The sequence below is a fragment of the Patagioenas fasciata genome, chromosome 10 (assembly GCF_037038585.1).
Source record: "Patagioenas fasciata isolate bPatFas1 chromosome 10, bPatFas1.hap1, whole genome shotgun sequence".
NCBI lineage: Eukaryota > Metazoa > Chordata > Aves > Columbiformes > Columbidae > Patagioenas > Patagioenas fasciata.
In genome coordinates this window covers 20,210,037-20,224,994 of record NC_092529.1, presented here as the reverse complement: position 1 = coordinate 20,224,994, position 14,958 = coordinate 20,210,037, and the positions used below count along the sequence as shown (strand labels likewise).

Genomic DNA, 14,958 nt, shown 5'->3' with positions numbered 1-14,958 from the left:
TGGAGCCCCTCTTCCCTCTGCTGTATTTGGCCGCTATAGCAATATACATATTTCTGCGGTCAAGGTCCATCATTTTGCAGTTATTACCCTGTAAAGTGAAAAAAGGGTAGTGAGAGAGAGAGAGACCCTTCTGCGGTGGAAGTTGACTGGACATGACCTGTCCAAGGCACCTGTGCCCTGGCTGAGGCACCCGTTACTGAAATGTATGTGCTGTCGTTGAGCTACTGCATTGATTGATAATACATCTTCATGCAGTAATTTCCATTAGAATTTATACTTTTTAAAATGATATCTAGGAAAAAAAAAATCTATTTTTATATCTGTCCCTAGCTTTCATGAAACTTTACTCAACTAGTATAGGAACAGAAGAAAATTAATTTACGACGTCTTCATATAAATTAATCTTCTGTTTTCTCCTTATATTGTAAGTTACCACCTCGTTTATTATATGCAGCTGAAGGGTGAGCAGTTTTAAAAAGGCCTCAGACAGTTGTGAAATGAATGGTGTGAGATGTCAGATACATTTATTAAAAATGCAGAAAATTATAAAAAACAGAGGATGGAGATGTATATTGTCTCACTTGCCACCAGCAGGCACCTTCTATACCACAGTTTATCCTCCCACTCAGTGAGTTCTGCATAATAATTTAATTGACATTGTTGGGCTCTGTTCTTAATATAAATGTTTTTGAATTATTAGATTTACAAAGCTCAACAGCTCGTTAGTCATGTCTATCAAGTGTTTATTGTGTGAGGCACCCCTTAAAGACCCCCAAACTATTTTGCCAGCACAGCTAAACTTAGTACCATTTTCGCTTTTGTGCGGTGGTAAATTATTCAGCTCACAAATGCTAAAACTTGAAATGTTTATGGAAAAACCTTGTTTTAGTAATCACTTACACCACTTTATTGTGAGCTTCCTGCAACATTTGTCTTAAGGTCCTGGTGTTTCCTGATGTTGGATATTTATAATATGTTTGTGCCACTGGCAGGTTGATGGGTACAGTGGGAGCTTCATGCAACATTCATGGTGGTTTCATACTTTTTAGAGGAACAAAATTAGGATGCAGAAAGCATGTATACGTACGGGGTATACATATATATTAAAAACCCCCAAAGTTTGAGACTATGCAATACAGATGTTCACATACATAGTGAGGAAAGGTTTTGAAAATATATACATTAAAAAAAATGCCAAAGATAATTGAGGGTTAGAAGGTTTAATTAAAGAACCCGGTAATACTTGTAGCATCTGTGGATATGAAAATTTAAGGAGAACGTGCACCTCACTCTGTCTTCAGGTTTAAGAGCTGCAGACATTATAAGATAGTTTGTGTTTAGGAGTGCAGTTTAAAGTCTGCCTTTCTCTCTGCATCTGCCACATTTTGGCAGTGAGACGGTATCACTGATGAAATCAGTTTTGAAGATCAGCTTTGTTTTCACAGCCCCATGGCCGGGTATTTCTGTAAGGGTGGTGGCATCAGTGCAGAAAAGAGTTGGTGCTTCTGATGTTGCTGCTTAGCAGTTACTCAAAGGTTATCTAAATCCAAACCCTTTTTGTTCCATCTTCCTGTATTTGTGTTTGTTCCAACAACTGCCGGTTAAGATATCTCTTATCAGAGATTGTTCTTGGGGAAAATTTCTTTCAGCTTCAGTTCTCCAAAAAACTGTCCGTGGCTGTTTACAACTCTCACGTCTCACACACAGACTGGATGGTGCTTCAGACCTGTTTGGGTCTCAGCGAGATCTTCAGGATCTTGCTCTTAGTATTCAGTCTCATTTATCAAGCAGTAATTGGAATTTTCTGCAAGCATGAGTGTCTCATGTTAAACAGAGTGATGACAGAGAATAACAAAATAAAAGGCTCTTTTCCCTCGGGGTAGGAAATCCTGAAATCTTTGTTCACAACAGCACTGTGAACTCTGTTGCTTCTCCTTCTCCATATCTTTGGTTTGGGTGTGTGCCATCATTTTAAAGCAACACAGTATAATTTCAGCAACTTTTCCACCTAATATAATGATTCGGCAACTTGATTGCTTTCTCTGCAGTGGGAAGGCCCCTGAAAGATGCCACTGATTTTTATGAAGGCTTTCAGGCATTTTTATACCTTTGTCCCTGTAGCCTCATGGTAAATCACTCAGCAAGAGAAATGTAATTCAAATCATTATTTTCTGCCTTATATCTAAATGCAGTATTTAGGCTTCATCCTATGGGATTCACTTCCTTTCTTCTTTGTAGGAGGGAGCTGCAGGTGGGAAGAGAGGGTGAAGGGAGGCTGGTTTTTCAGCTCATCTGGATCTGCAGTATGTGCTTTGCCTCCTGTCACAGCTCACATGGGATAAGCACCTTCCTTTGGTGCCTTCCTGGACTTACTGCTAAAGTTACTTTTAAATGGCAAAAAGCAATGGTGAAGTTTTAGTTTATGGCATCAAGCAACAGTTTTATTCTTTTTGTCTCAGGTAACAGAGAGAATCCCCAGACTGAGATTTTGGAAGAATCTTAAAGTGCATTCAGTTCTGCAGTGAATTTCATTGATATTTGATTGTTTTATATTATTTTTTTCCTGTTTGAAAAACTCAGCCTGCTGTTGAAGTTCATTGCTTTGTAACTGAGCAAGGGCTTGCTTCTTGCTCTTTCTCAGTGTGAAAAAGGAACTGGTTTTGTTTACTGGTGGTGACATTTCTTTTCAGTGCTCTTTGAAATTTGGCTTGTGATGGAGCAATTCTCAGGGATGACAGAGAATCAGATGCAGAGATTTATGGCTTTAGTGTTGCATAGCTAAATGCTGAGACAGTCAGGCAGGTCATAGCTGCCAGTCCAAGCAAAGGAAAGCATCCCTATTTATCCTATTTATAAAGCTTGCAGAGGTTCTTACCTGCTCTGTTGCTTCAAGTTAAGCTACCCATCCAGAGCTGTGCAAGCAGAGGGGTGTGTGTGTGTGTGAAGAGATGCTATTTCATTCCATCCATCCTTAATAACTGATTGGATTTTTGCCATAAGGGAAGCCTGGAATTTTCCCTTTTATGTCTGCTTGCGCAGACTGCCATGATGCTGTCACATATCTGAAATAGTGAGACACTTTTGGAAATTCTGTGTCAGAAGTTGTCCTTGTTGACTTTCAAGGGAGATATGACTTTTAAGTACTCTAATCCTTTCTGATTTTGTATCTTGTGATTTAAGCAGGAAGGCAGCCCATGGCAGATACTAGAGGTAACTTGCTTGGTTGGCATCACTAACATAATTGACCAAATACCACTGCCTTCCAAGAAAGACACCAACCCACTGCTTGGCATGCTGCTTTTCCCCTATTTTAGATGATGTGGTCCCACATTCTTCCAACCCAGCAAGAAAAGAGCCTTTGCTGCTTTATATGAAACCTCGACGTGCTGCCTCTGGTATAGATCATGTCTTCAGATAAGGATGACTGTTCTTGGTGTTATAAAACTGGACGTGCAAGTGAAGAAGAGCCATCGGCATGTGGAGCAGTGAGAACAAGGCAGGTCTAGAGAGGGCTGAGCAATAGAAGCCTTTTCTGCAGTGCCCTTTTTCTTACAGCTCTTTGAATATCTGCCTTGCACATAATCATGGAGGAGTGATCTCCCATATTAAGATGATGGGATAGGATGTCCCCATGAAGCGATCAAGCTAATTTGCTTTAATTGCGGAATTAAGAGGTTTTGGTTGCTTTGCAATCATTATTACCATTTTAATTCAAAGATAAAAAGCTAGGAGGCATCAAATACACTTAGATTAGTCTGAGATAATTTTGTTAAAAAATCCTGCCACAACAAGAACAAATAATAAAAACCTCTTCCGAAATTAAAAACCCTAAACTAGTTCTTTAAAACCTGGGGTTTAAAATCAGATTTCTGTGAATATGTTAAAACAAGTGAAAATCATGCATTGGTATTTCTACCTCTTTCTCAACTTGTAAATAAATTATCAAAATCACATTACTCATAAATTACTAATGTCTACTATATCTGGATGTTGTGGAAGACGTGTGTTACACACACGTCTATATCAGACTACCTGATCTGTCGATTAGAAAATGAATTAAAATAAAGGGAATGCCAGTGGTTTAAATAAGTAATGTTGTAAACAGAAGATTGTGGAAGGAAAATAAATATATTTATGTATTTTTTAAGTGGAAATTTTTATACAAGCTTTAATTAGATTTTGGCAGAATATGTTACTTTAATGGTTTTTCATTAATGAAGACTGCTCATTGTTTAGCTTGTACAGTAAAAAGAAGAAGAAAGTAATCTTGGATTCTATTTAAAGAGCAGCCCGTGTATTAAAAAACGATTAAAGCTACTGCGGTCATTGACAGCAAGATTTTGCATGAGAAAAGAATGCAGAATCCATCTAGGAAGCATCAAGTAGTTTCAGACAAGGATGGGTGATAACATCTGTGGTGTTACGTGGAGGATGAAACCTCAGTGTAAGAATGAGCAGTGTTGTTGAAGTTGGTGACCCCGGCTCTGCTTCCATGCCATGAATACCAGCGAAGGCTTTTGCCCCTGATTTCAGCGGGGATAAGGTCAAGTCCCCAGAGACTGGGCTGCGATCCCAAATGAGCTCAACGGGCTCTGCATCCCCTGAGCTGTGAGGGGCTGCAGGGCAGGAATTCGGTGGAGCTGGAGGTACAGGGGCTGCGGTGGAGCGATGCTCCGGGCCGGGGAACAGAACACGGGTCTGTGCAGCTCTGCCTGTGGATACTGGGTGACAAAACACCCCACGGCAGCTGGGCGAGGGTGGTCTCATCCCTGCAGCCCTCAGGGACCACTGGGGCCAAATGCTCCTTCCTCACAGCGTTCCTTGGGGAAGGACGGGACTGTCTGACGCTTGGGTTGTCCCACCATTGCGGAGGAAATGTGGATTATTTATTAACACAAGTGAGGGCTCTTAAGTTGTTTTGTGTTTTGGAAACTGAATTATTTGTCAGCCTTTAAAAAGCCGATTCAAACTCATTCCAAATTTTATTTGATTAAAGCCACGATGCTCACTATTGGAAAAATGAAATACAAATAGCCATAAGTTACTCTTGTTTCAGGTGGGTAAATGTCACACACAGAATGAAGGTGGTTTTTTTTTACTAGGTTTAAGTGAAACAGAGTCTTTATGTAGTGTCATGTTTTTATTTAAAAGCATTTATTTAAAGTTCTAAAAAACAAAGAATTCAATAAAGCAAGACAGGTGAAACTGCAAATGATTAATGATATAATTCTCAGTACTTTATAAAGTGTCCAGCACTGAAGAGATTTATACAGTGCAGAATGGCAATTGTGCTTTGATGGAAGGAATAGGTAATCAATACCTGCAAGCTTAGAAAAAGCGTTCTATTTCCTTCTCTAATGATATAGGGTTTTTTGCAACGCAAGGATGTCTGGAGCATGAGACACTTGGAAGAAGAATTAATTTGAAATCTGTAGTGGAAGATCAGTTTCAATTAAAACTGCTCTTGAACGTCCATGGAAAAAAAGCAGGCACTTAGGCTTACACCTTCTGATGGCTACCAGTGAATAAATGGATCCCCCTGCACTATTCTTGATTACATTTTATAGGTTGTTGAGCTTATTTTTTCTAGGGTAGGGGATATAATTAATTTACTTTGGTCTCAAAATACAAAAAAAAATTTCTTCTCTGCTTTGGCATTTTCATGCTAATTGTTAAAACTGGGATGGCCCCAATGCTGCGTTGCTGGGAATGGAGATGTTGGGGTCACAGCCTCTATTTCTGTCTAGAATTGCTGCCATAATGGTGTAGGTCATGTTGCATGTATTAATTTGCATATCAAAAACTTGTGAAAGAAATTAATGGAAAACCCAGCCGTTTATATAATCCTGTGCTGATTTGAACTAGCAGGTCTTGAACCTCTAAATCAGAGCTTAGCCTTATGACTGTGACTTGGGATGTCAGGACTTGGAATCACAGCACCAGCAATAAGTTGGGGTTTTGAATTGCTGAGAGAGTTTCATTGCATTAGATTTTTCCTTAATAATTCAGCACCAATGCAGAAACATTTTATGCATGAAAACTAATACTATCCCATGAAGAGAGCAGATACTGCAAGGCTTTTATTTTGTAAATGATAGACTCAGAACCAAGTGAAGCTACTGTATTTATAGAAATAGATGAATTGCTATTAAGCTAATCCAAACAATTTAAATTTATTTTAGAGAAAGCAGACTTTTAATTTTTTTTTATGTTACAAAGCTATAAAAGCCTTTAAAGTTCTATGAAAAGCTACATTTCAGTGACGGTCAGTCCAGATACCAAAGTCGCTTGAGGTTTTAATTCAACATGGTGGCTGGTTGGTTGTTTTGTTTACCCTTAGGGCTTATTTTATTAATTATGATAAAACAGTTTTCAGTGCAAATTGGTTGAGAGCTGGCTCTGGTATTTTTTTAAAGTCCTTGTGAGAAGATGCGTGGAAGGAACCCTACAGTCCCTGACAAAATAAATCTGCCTACTCAAAATAAAAAAAAAATCTCCCCATTGACCGAAGGGTCACCAAAATACTTAAAAAAGAAGGATTTGAGTGTGCAGCTCCTTTTGAATGCACAGCTGAAACCGCTGCGATAGCCTCTGTGGGCAGAGTGCTTTTGAAAAGCTCACCCCATGTTTTTAAGAAAGCCAAAAAACGAGAGCTGGCAGGTTTGATGAGTATGTGTAGTACTAAACATGTTAAAGCAAACTCCTAAATTTCGTGGAGTAAATGCAAGGTTATATGACAAGCAAATCTGAATTGCCAGTTAATTCACTGCGAACCAATTACTAAGAGCATCCTGAATCGGGAAACATATGTGTTTGAGTGGGAGATGGTTGGTTTTCCCCATGTAGGGTGTTTAATAGTTCTGTTCACCTTGGCTGTGGTATATTGGGAAATTAACTGGAAGTGGCTTTTGCTGACAATACATGTTGAACCATGAGATAAGTGAAACTGATTTTTAACCTGGACAGATGATGTAAATGATTTTCAAAGGTTGTTGTAACTTTGTCTAATTGTATTTGAAAGTAAGACACTTCCTTGTTGGTTTGGTTACCATACAGCATTTGTGCGTGATGAGTACAGCACAGAGTCTCACTATTGATTAAGTGCCCTGCATTAGCCCATGGGACGATAGGAAGAATGCTTTTTGCAACTAGACAGATTGAAAGCCAGGGGCCAAAGGCTCTGGCCTTCACAACTGCTGGGTTTGCATGGCACTAATTAAATTTATATATGCTTCTCAGATGCAAGGGTAATAAATGCATATTGGTGCATCATTTACTACTGTCTGCCTATAGAACAGCCATGCTGACTGTGTGGTTCAGAGGTACGATACAGGAATGGCATCGGGGTCTCAGGAGAGCAGAGTTCAACTCTGGGCTGTAACTTGGCTTTGGTAGGCGAGCTTGGGCAAATTGCTTCCTTCCTCAGGCCATCAGTTTCCCTGTCTTTACATGACAATAATGGTGCTGATGCATGTTGTAAAGCACTTAAAGAACTGTGAGCAAAAAGTGCTTTACAAAGAACCTGGTGCCGTTTTTTTTCAGGATCTTAAAGCACTGTTTGCACTCATAGGAAATAATCTCTTAGTCTCTGTTAATACAATTTGAGAGTTAGAGAGGGAGGTCACAAGCAAAATCTGAAATTCACTGGCGATCCTCCTGTGTTTGCTGTTGAGGATCCCTTGTGTTCTATTGTGTCTAGAGCTGGTATGTGGTGGGGATTACAAGGTCTTTGCCCAAAACCTTTGATTTTTACATATATTTTTCATTGACTGTTCATGCTGTAGAACCTCGCAGAATAGGCAGGTTGGGTTAGGGCTGTGGCAGATGTAGTGATGGTTTGCGAGACTATCTCTTGGCGCTCCACTGTCACACCCTGAGACACTGCTGCTTTCCTTCTCCCAGCAGCAGCACCCATGCAATCCTGTTACAAAATTCAGTTAAACAATTTGGGGGTTGAGGACTCTCTTAATACACCAAAAAGTGATCTGGAGCCTGGCAGAAGCTCTGGAACAGGAGCAGGATGCATTCCTCCTCCTGTGCCTTGCGAGTTGGCTGGGCAGCTGTGATAACAGCGATATCTTAAACTACTGAAAAATACTTTAAAGCATTATACTGAGCCCATGAGGACTCTGCCAAACACTTGGTGTGCTGGGGCAGAGGCTGCTGGAGTCACTTCTCTGTGCAGCTCTAGCACGCTCTTCTCCTACTGACCTTGCATGGTGGCAGGCGATGGACTCACAGATTATAGAAGCTTATGTTGCTTTCCAGAACTTAAAGTCCTCCCTGTCATTTTTTTAAATCAAAAAAAAGAGAGCCGAGGGGAGGAGAGATGGCAGGGTTTGGCTCAGTGTCAGCGTTGGGCTCGCTGTCACGCAGCACAGGTGGCTCTGATGTGCCCAGGTACAGACACACAGGCAAGACGCTGCCCATCAGTCTTTGGAGCTTCTCATTTACCACTATTTGACTTGACTTGTTTTGTGGGAGTCCTTTACATCAGGTGAGAACAGGCCATGCTAATAAATAAAACAGAAAACTCATGTAAGAGCAACAGCAAAAGAAAGTTACAATATTTTCCTGATAGGCCGTTGTCCTCTTTACTTCATCCAGAGTACCTTTTTTTTTCATTTTTTGTTTTCTTCAATATACTAATAAACATTTAGCTTAGTTCATCCTTTTAATCTTTTCTGGCTTCAAAACCTTCAAAAAAATGAGGTCATTAATAAAGATCATATTATTTAAGCAGAGTACTGCACAAGCATGAGTTAATGGATAGCTGTTACATTATTTGCCTCATGTGAGAAGATAAACTATATAGTAATAGATTAAAGATGAAGCTGTAGGAAAGTTTCTGTAGCACCATGCTAACTATGTAGCACATGCTAATTCAGAACATGTGCACAAGAGGAACTTGGGAATTGCAGATAGTTTTACAGAATAGTAATTATAAAAGAAAAGGGAGGGGGTGCATTGTTCATTACTGCTAGAGGCAAAGTTGGAGTGCTGTGCAAAGCTAATGGATTTCAATCTCCTCGTAAGTTTACAAGTCTTAACCTCTTTCAAATGCTGGAAATGTAACTGTGGTGGAGTTACCTGGGGGGCTTATGTGCTTCATCCTCTTCCTTAAGAGTTATCCAGAACTGCTGAGCCGCTGGAATGTTAATTGGCATTGGTATTTTTTGACAGGTACCTATGGTCCTGATCACTGGGTTACTTCCAGTGAGAAGTGCAGAGGGTCTCACCAGTCTCCCATAGACATCATAGACCATCAGGCACATGTCGGAGATGAGTATCAGGAGCTGCAGCTTGATGGTTTTGACAATGAATCTTCGAACAAGACTTGGATGAAAAACACAGGAAAAACGGGTATGTTCTTTTCTGGTTGTCTTCATAGCCTGCCTGCAGTCAATTAAAAATTCAAGCCATGTTCCACCCTCCTCTTTTTTCATTGTTCTGTTGTTTGGATTTTGCTGCTTGCTTCTTTTTTTTTTAATATAATTTTCCAGCAGCAGCAGTGACTATCTGCCTCTTCATTCTGTGCAAAGCTAGTTCTGCAGATTGATTTTAAGGGGTTTTTTTTTGTTTTGGTTTGTTTTTTTGGGTTTTTTTTAAGGGATTTTTTTTTAGGTTCTCAGTATAAAATAATTCTCTTGGTAGTCAGTTGTTCCTCAGAATAAAAAGCTACATAAGTCTTTCAAGGTGTAACCTTGAATTATCAGCTTTGGGAGGCTGGAACATCTAATCCGAAAGAATGCTGAGATGCAAGGCGCCCAGACTTTTGTAGGAAAGGGGAAATCTTAGAAATTGGAGGGTTTTAGAAAAGAAAGAGCAATAACTACTCAGAGTAGTATGGACTTATTAATGTGTTCCTGATATGATTATAGCACTATGTTCTTCACTGAAGTGAATCCTCTTCTACTTTGTCTGTTCTGGCTTTTATAGAAGGGAACAGTCAAAGTACTGCTTATTTTCACCAAAACAGTTCACCAAAAGGTCAAGGTTGATTTATATGCAGAGCTGTATGCATTTGATTACTCTTTAATTCTAAAAATGTAAAAAGCAGAAATTATAAGGCTACCCTCTTCGTTTGACAAGGTCAGATATTTTTAGGGAATTGGATTAAACCACTAATTAATTCAATTTTATTTATTGGGAGTATATTTTTATCTTCGTTAACATTCGACACGCATCTCTATAGAGCTTTATGTAACGTGTCTCTAGTCAGAGGTTTGCTAGCGAAACCCAGGGGAGGTACCCGCTCCGGGAGTTTGGAACGGAGCTGAGCACGCAGCGTGACCTCTGAACACCCGCTGCGGCCAGGGGACCATGGATCTGAGCCCAACCTGGAGTCCAGCAAGAGCTTCAGATCCAGTTCCAGCAATTCAGGTTCTTAGCAGGAATTTGGAGTTATTGCCCCCAAGATGAGATGGAGTAACAGGCTGTGATCCTGGTTTCTTTCACTGCAAAGCAAACCTGATTAAAGCAAACCACCACCAAGCATCGAGTGGGGTTTGGATGCATTACTGAGATTTTTTTCCAGCTTCACTAAGAAATGTTCCTGTTTGCTTTGAAATCCTGACTTGCTTGCCCTTTGTAGCAACGTGAGGTTCAGGCAAGGCTGAATGCTCTGGAAGTTTGGGGCTTAATTCATCTATTCATGTTATGCACCCTGCCCTTTTGGTCACAGAGGGGTGTTTGTAGTAACCAGCAATAGACATAATTAGAAATACCACTAAAAAGTGATGAGTCTAAGGAAGATGCTAATGCTCTACTGTACATGTGATAGGAACATATTGCTGCACATACAATAGGAAACCATGTTGAACCAAAACGTGCCAGCAAATTTTCCATTCTCCACGCAGCTGGCAAAGAAAGTTGTATCTTCAGTCTCCTCTGCTGGGTGATTTTAGCACTGCTGCTGTATTTGATTTCCTCACCCATCGGGGTATGGATTTTTGCTGACAAGTTATTGCTTCGCAGAGCAACAGTAACTGTCACCTTTCTTGGTAACTTACGGCCTTTTACGGGTAACGTGAAGACTCTTTTGCCTTGCTGTCATCCCTCATTTCTTCTGCTGGGCTCTTAACTCCTCCCTAATTTTACCAAGTCTTATTCCTTTTCTTGTTTTTCTGACCTTTCGAAGAAACTTGCCTGGGTTTAATTTTTAAGATGGTTAAAGTGGTAGCGCAGCAAAGCAAGTAGGATGTTTTGGCTTGTGGGTAGAACATAGAGGCAGGTTGTGCGATGCATTTTGGCAGCAGAGTCGTGGAGCAGATGGCCACATGAGACCTTCATATTGCAGACTGGCAGAGATAGTAAACTAAATATCAGTTTAAACGGTGGAGACGGATGTAGAGGGCATTCCTCAGCAATTAATGACTGGTTAAAGGAGACAGGGGTCTAAGGGAAAGCTGAAGGCCCTTAACCTTGATGCTCATTAACTGGCAGGAAATGTGTTGCTTGGGTTATTGTTATTGCTATTGGACCTAGTAATTCGGGGGGGTGATAGAACAATTAGTTATTTTTATGCTCTGAAATGTTTAAAGGTAAAGATGCTATTGCTCTTTAGATTTGTTGTGCTCTTTCTTGTTTCCCCCTCACTCCCCATCGAGTAAAGGGCAGACAACGTATGGAAAACAGTGTTTCTTTCAGAAAATGGAAATGGATTCATTAAGCCCCTGTCTTGACTAGAAATGCTTTTGTGCGTGATTACACTAGCAAAGGCACTAACGTGGGTTCCGTTTCATCACCGTAGTAGCTGGTTCCCAAGTGGTAAAGATCACTTTGAGACTATAAGCACGTTTCATAGTTGCATTTGCATTAGCCACCGCATAATTGAGTGCTTGCTGGTGTCAGCCAGGCCTGAGGCTGATGAGGCTTCTCCAAGCCTGACCTCTGCCCCGTGGGAAGAGAACACCCGTGGGAGCAGTGCCCACACCAGCGTTACACAGATATCGCCACTTCACTCCTTTTTAGGTCACTGAGAGCTTCTAAAAACTCCTTCCGCTTAGAGAAACCTACCAAAATTTCTGCCAGAGGCGTGTTTTTCTTAAGTAATTTTCCTACATGATGTGCATCGTTCTGGCTGGCCCTGGCCCATCGGGGCTGCTCTGCTTTGGATACAGGTTTATTGTTTGCTCTCACGAGGGTGATGGGCGTAGAGCTCCAGCCTTGATCCTGCAAATGGCATCAGACAGTTCTGATCCTGAGGGCTGTGCAGCACCTCCTTTGGGTCTGAAATCTCAGTTATATAGTATTTTAAATCAGTGGGCTTTGGGGGTTGATTCCTTGCTGTGCGCTGTACAGAAATCATTGGATAAAACCAGTGACTCCTGAAACTCAGTAAGGTGATGATTAGTTATTCCAGTCCTGAATATTAGAAATGATGTGAAGGAGAGGGAAGCCCCCAAATCAGTGGCAATAAGGGGATGCTGCTGAGATAGGAAGGTGATGGGAACATGTGTTGTACAGCTCAGCAGCGTAGGAAATACTGTAAAATGAACAATTAGATGAACATTTCAGATTGTACATCCTCCTAATTACCCTTTTAATTATTCATTTAAAACAAGTAAAATGACCCCTGACAGAGCCATAAATGATTTAGGAACTATCAAATATTTATTAGATGCAACTGAATCCCCACAGAGGTTTTTAACAGATGCACACAAATCTGCTTTTCCTGTATTCCTCATCTCCTACAATTTTATCTATGGAATTTATAACCAGTTGAGTGAGACTTCCAGTATTTAAAATGCTGCTGAGCTCATTGAGAATTTTTCCAGGAAGGGAGAGAGCAGTGGTACTTTGAGTCACGTTTCACAGCTCTGCTGGGAGGCAGTGGCCACCAGCTGTGCCCTGGCTGACGCAGCCAGCGTCCTATAGCCAGTCCTACACCTCCCATCTTCCTACACAAACGTTTTGATCCAAAGGGAGTGCTAAAAGAACCAGAAATCATGGAAGAATATAGCTTTGTGATGTCATTGTCACAATTTAGAAACGTGTGAACATCTCATGCAATTTAACATTTAGAGGGTTTTAGCGTAAACAATTTAAAGTTGAGGTGTTTCTACATTGCACCTGAGATGAGGCTGCTGTAGCCAAGTGACTATCCTGGAAGGGCAACCCCGGTGTGCAGAAAGCTCAGCCTGTAGCAAAGCCTGCTGCCCATTCACCAACAGAGGAATAACTTTTATTTCACAACTTCTTTTTTTTTTCTTTTTTTCCCAGCAATGAATAAAATCCTCGTTATTACATAATAAATTTAGATTGATATTAATGTTCTTAGTGTGATGACACAGTTGGCTTGAAAACACAGAGGAATCTTTGTGAGTTATGCTATTCCCATTAAACAACAACAACAAAAAAAAAACCCAAAAGAACCCACCTAAAAACTTTAATCACAGAATTCTGGACACAGCAAGTGGTGGTCTGCAATGGCTTTTACAAGAAAATAGTTCTGATTTTAGTTCTGGTTTTAAGCAGCAGTTTTATAAGGGATAGGAAGAAAGGATTTCGTAAGGAGTAACTTTTAGGAATCATGCATATTAAAAATGGGAGATGCTAGAAAGGCGGGTGATCTTGCAGTGAGAACAGCAGACAGGGATCTTTGGAAAGCTGCATTCAGTTCTCAGCCGGACCATAGACCTCCCCTGTAACATGTACCAGCTTCCACCATACGGTTTTGCCCTCTATTTGGACCTACAGCTTTTATTGCTACATAAAATACAAAAGAAAGCAAATACAAAGAAGATCCTTTTGACCCTTATTGAATCACGTAATAATAATGCCGCAGCTATTGTAATAAAACCCAAGTTCTTATGGAGGACTTCTGATGAGTGGTTCTTAAAAACTTTATTGTCAGTCTTCCCGCTTTACAGAAAGGAGGAGCAGGGAGATTAAGGCAAGCAGGTGCCACGGCCAGCAGTAGAGGTGGGACAGGGCACTGGGGTTCTCTCTTTTCCCCCCAACAACACAGAGGAAATCCAACAAGCAGAGGATCCATTCTTTTCCTAACTTGTGATCTACAGACCTTCCGTAAGTTTTCAAGGCCAAGAAATGTGGTGTCAGCCATTACTCCCTGGAACCACATTAAAGAGGTTCTGATGGAGTCTGCCGTTCAAATTTTAATCAAAGTCCAATAAAGAGGGCAAAAAGTCCTTGAGAAATTTGGACTTTGTAATTTTCTGTAGTCTACGTAACTTCATAATCACTTCCATAATTAGCCAGCATTACATGCAGACTTTTTTTTTTTAAACCAGTCCCTGTAAAGAGGAAAATGATGACCTGACATTTTACTTGCATTAGAAGAAGTATTCTAATATAATGAGCAAAAACTGTAAATGCTTCAGAAAAACTGTGCTAAGAATGTCTTTCTCCTTGCTCTGTGTGTGCAGTTGCTATCCTGCTGAAGGACGATTATTTTGTCAGTGGTGCCGGGTTGCCGGGCAGATTCAAGGCAGAGAAAGTGGAGTTTCACTGGGGTCAAAGCAACGGATCGGCTGGCTCTGAGCACAGCATCAATGGCAAGAGGTTCCCCGTTGAGGTGAGTGGAAAGACACGCGCTTATGTTGTCAGGGGGGAGGGGAAAAAAACCATAATGTATTGCTGTAGTTTGAGACTACTGTGAAATAGGGCAGCGTTTCCTTCAGTGAACATATCGCTTTCAAGGCCCTTCCGGCCCTTGCAGCACTCTATCTATCATCTCTTATGTGCTTTTGCAATGTCAGCTCTGAGCTTTGCTTTGCTAGCATTGCCAACTCTCACGTCCCATGGGTTAAGTTGCAAACAGCCACTTTTCTGGTTTCTCCCATAAGCTTTTCATGTGTGGGAGGATCTCCTTGCAAATATCCACAAAATGACCTCGTTGTCCTCCAAATCTTCCTTTCCCATGAAGCTCACAAACAAATAGCAGCGGTTTGGGAGCCGTCATACCGAGACCGCTGTCTTTCATTAGTATTGCTT

At 40.8% G+C, this 14,958-nt stretch overlaps 1 protein-coding gene across 1 annotated transcript in view; it reads left to right on the top strand.

Annotated features, from left to right (window-relative positions):
- Positions 1-14,958, top strand: part of PTPRG (protein tyrosine phosphatase receptor type G) — a 405,613-nt gene that overhangs the window by 208,432 nt on the left and 182,223 nt on the right. Inside the window, exons 3-4 of the mRNA XM_065845638.2 lie at positions 9,184-9,363; positions 14,391-14,539. Coding sequence (XP_065701710.1) covers positions 9,184-9,363; positions 14,391-14,539 — 329 coding nt within the window. The remainder of the gene's footprint in view (positions 1-9,183; positions 9,364-14,390; positions 14,540-14,958) is intronic.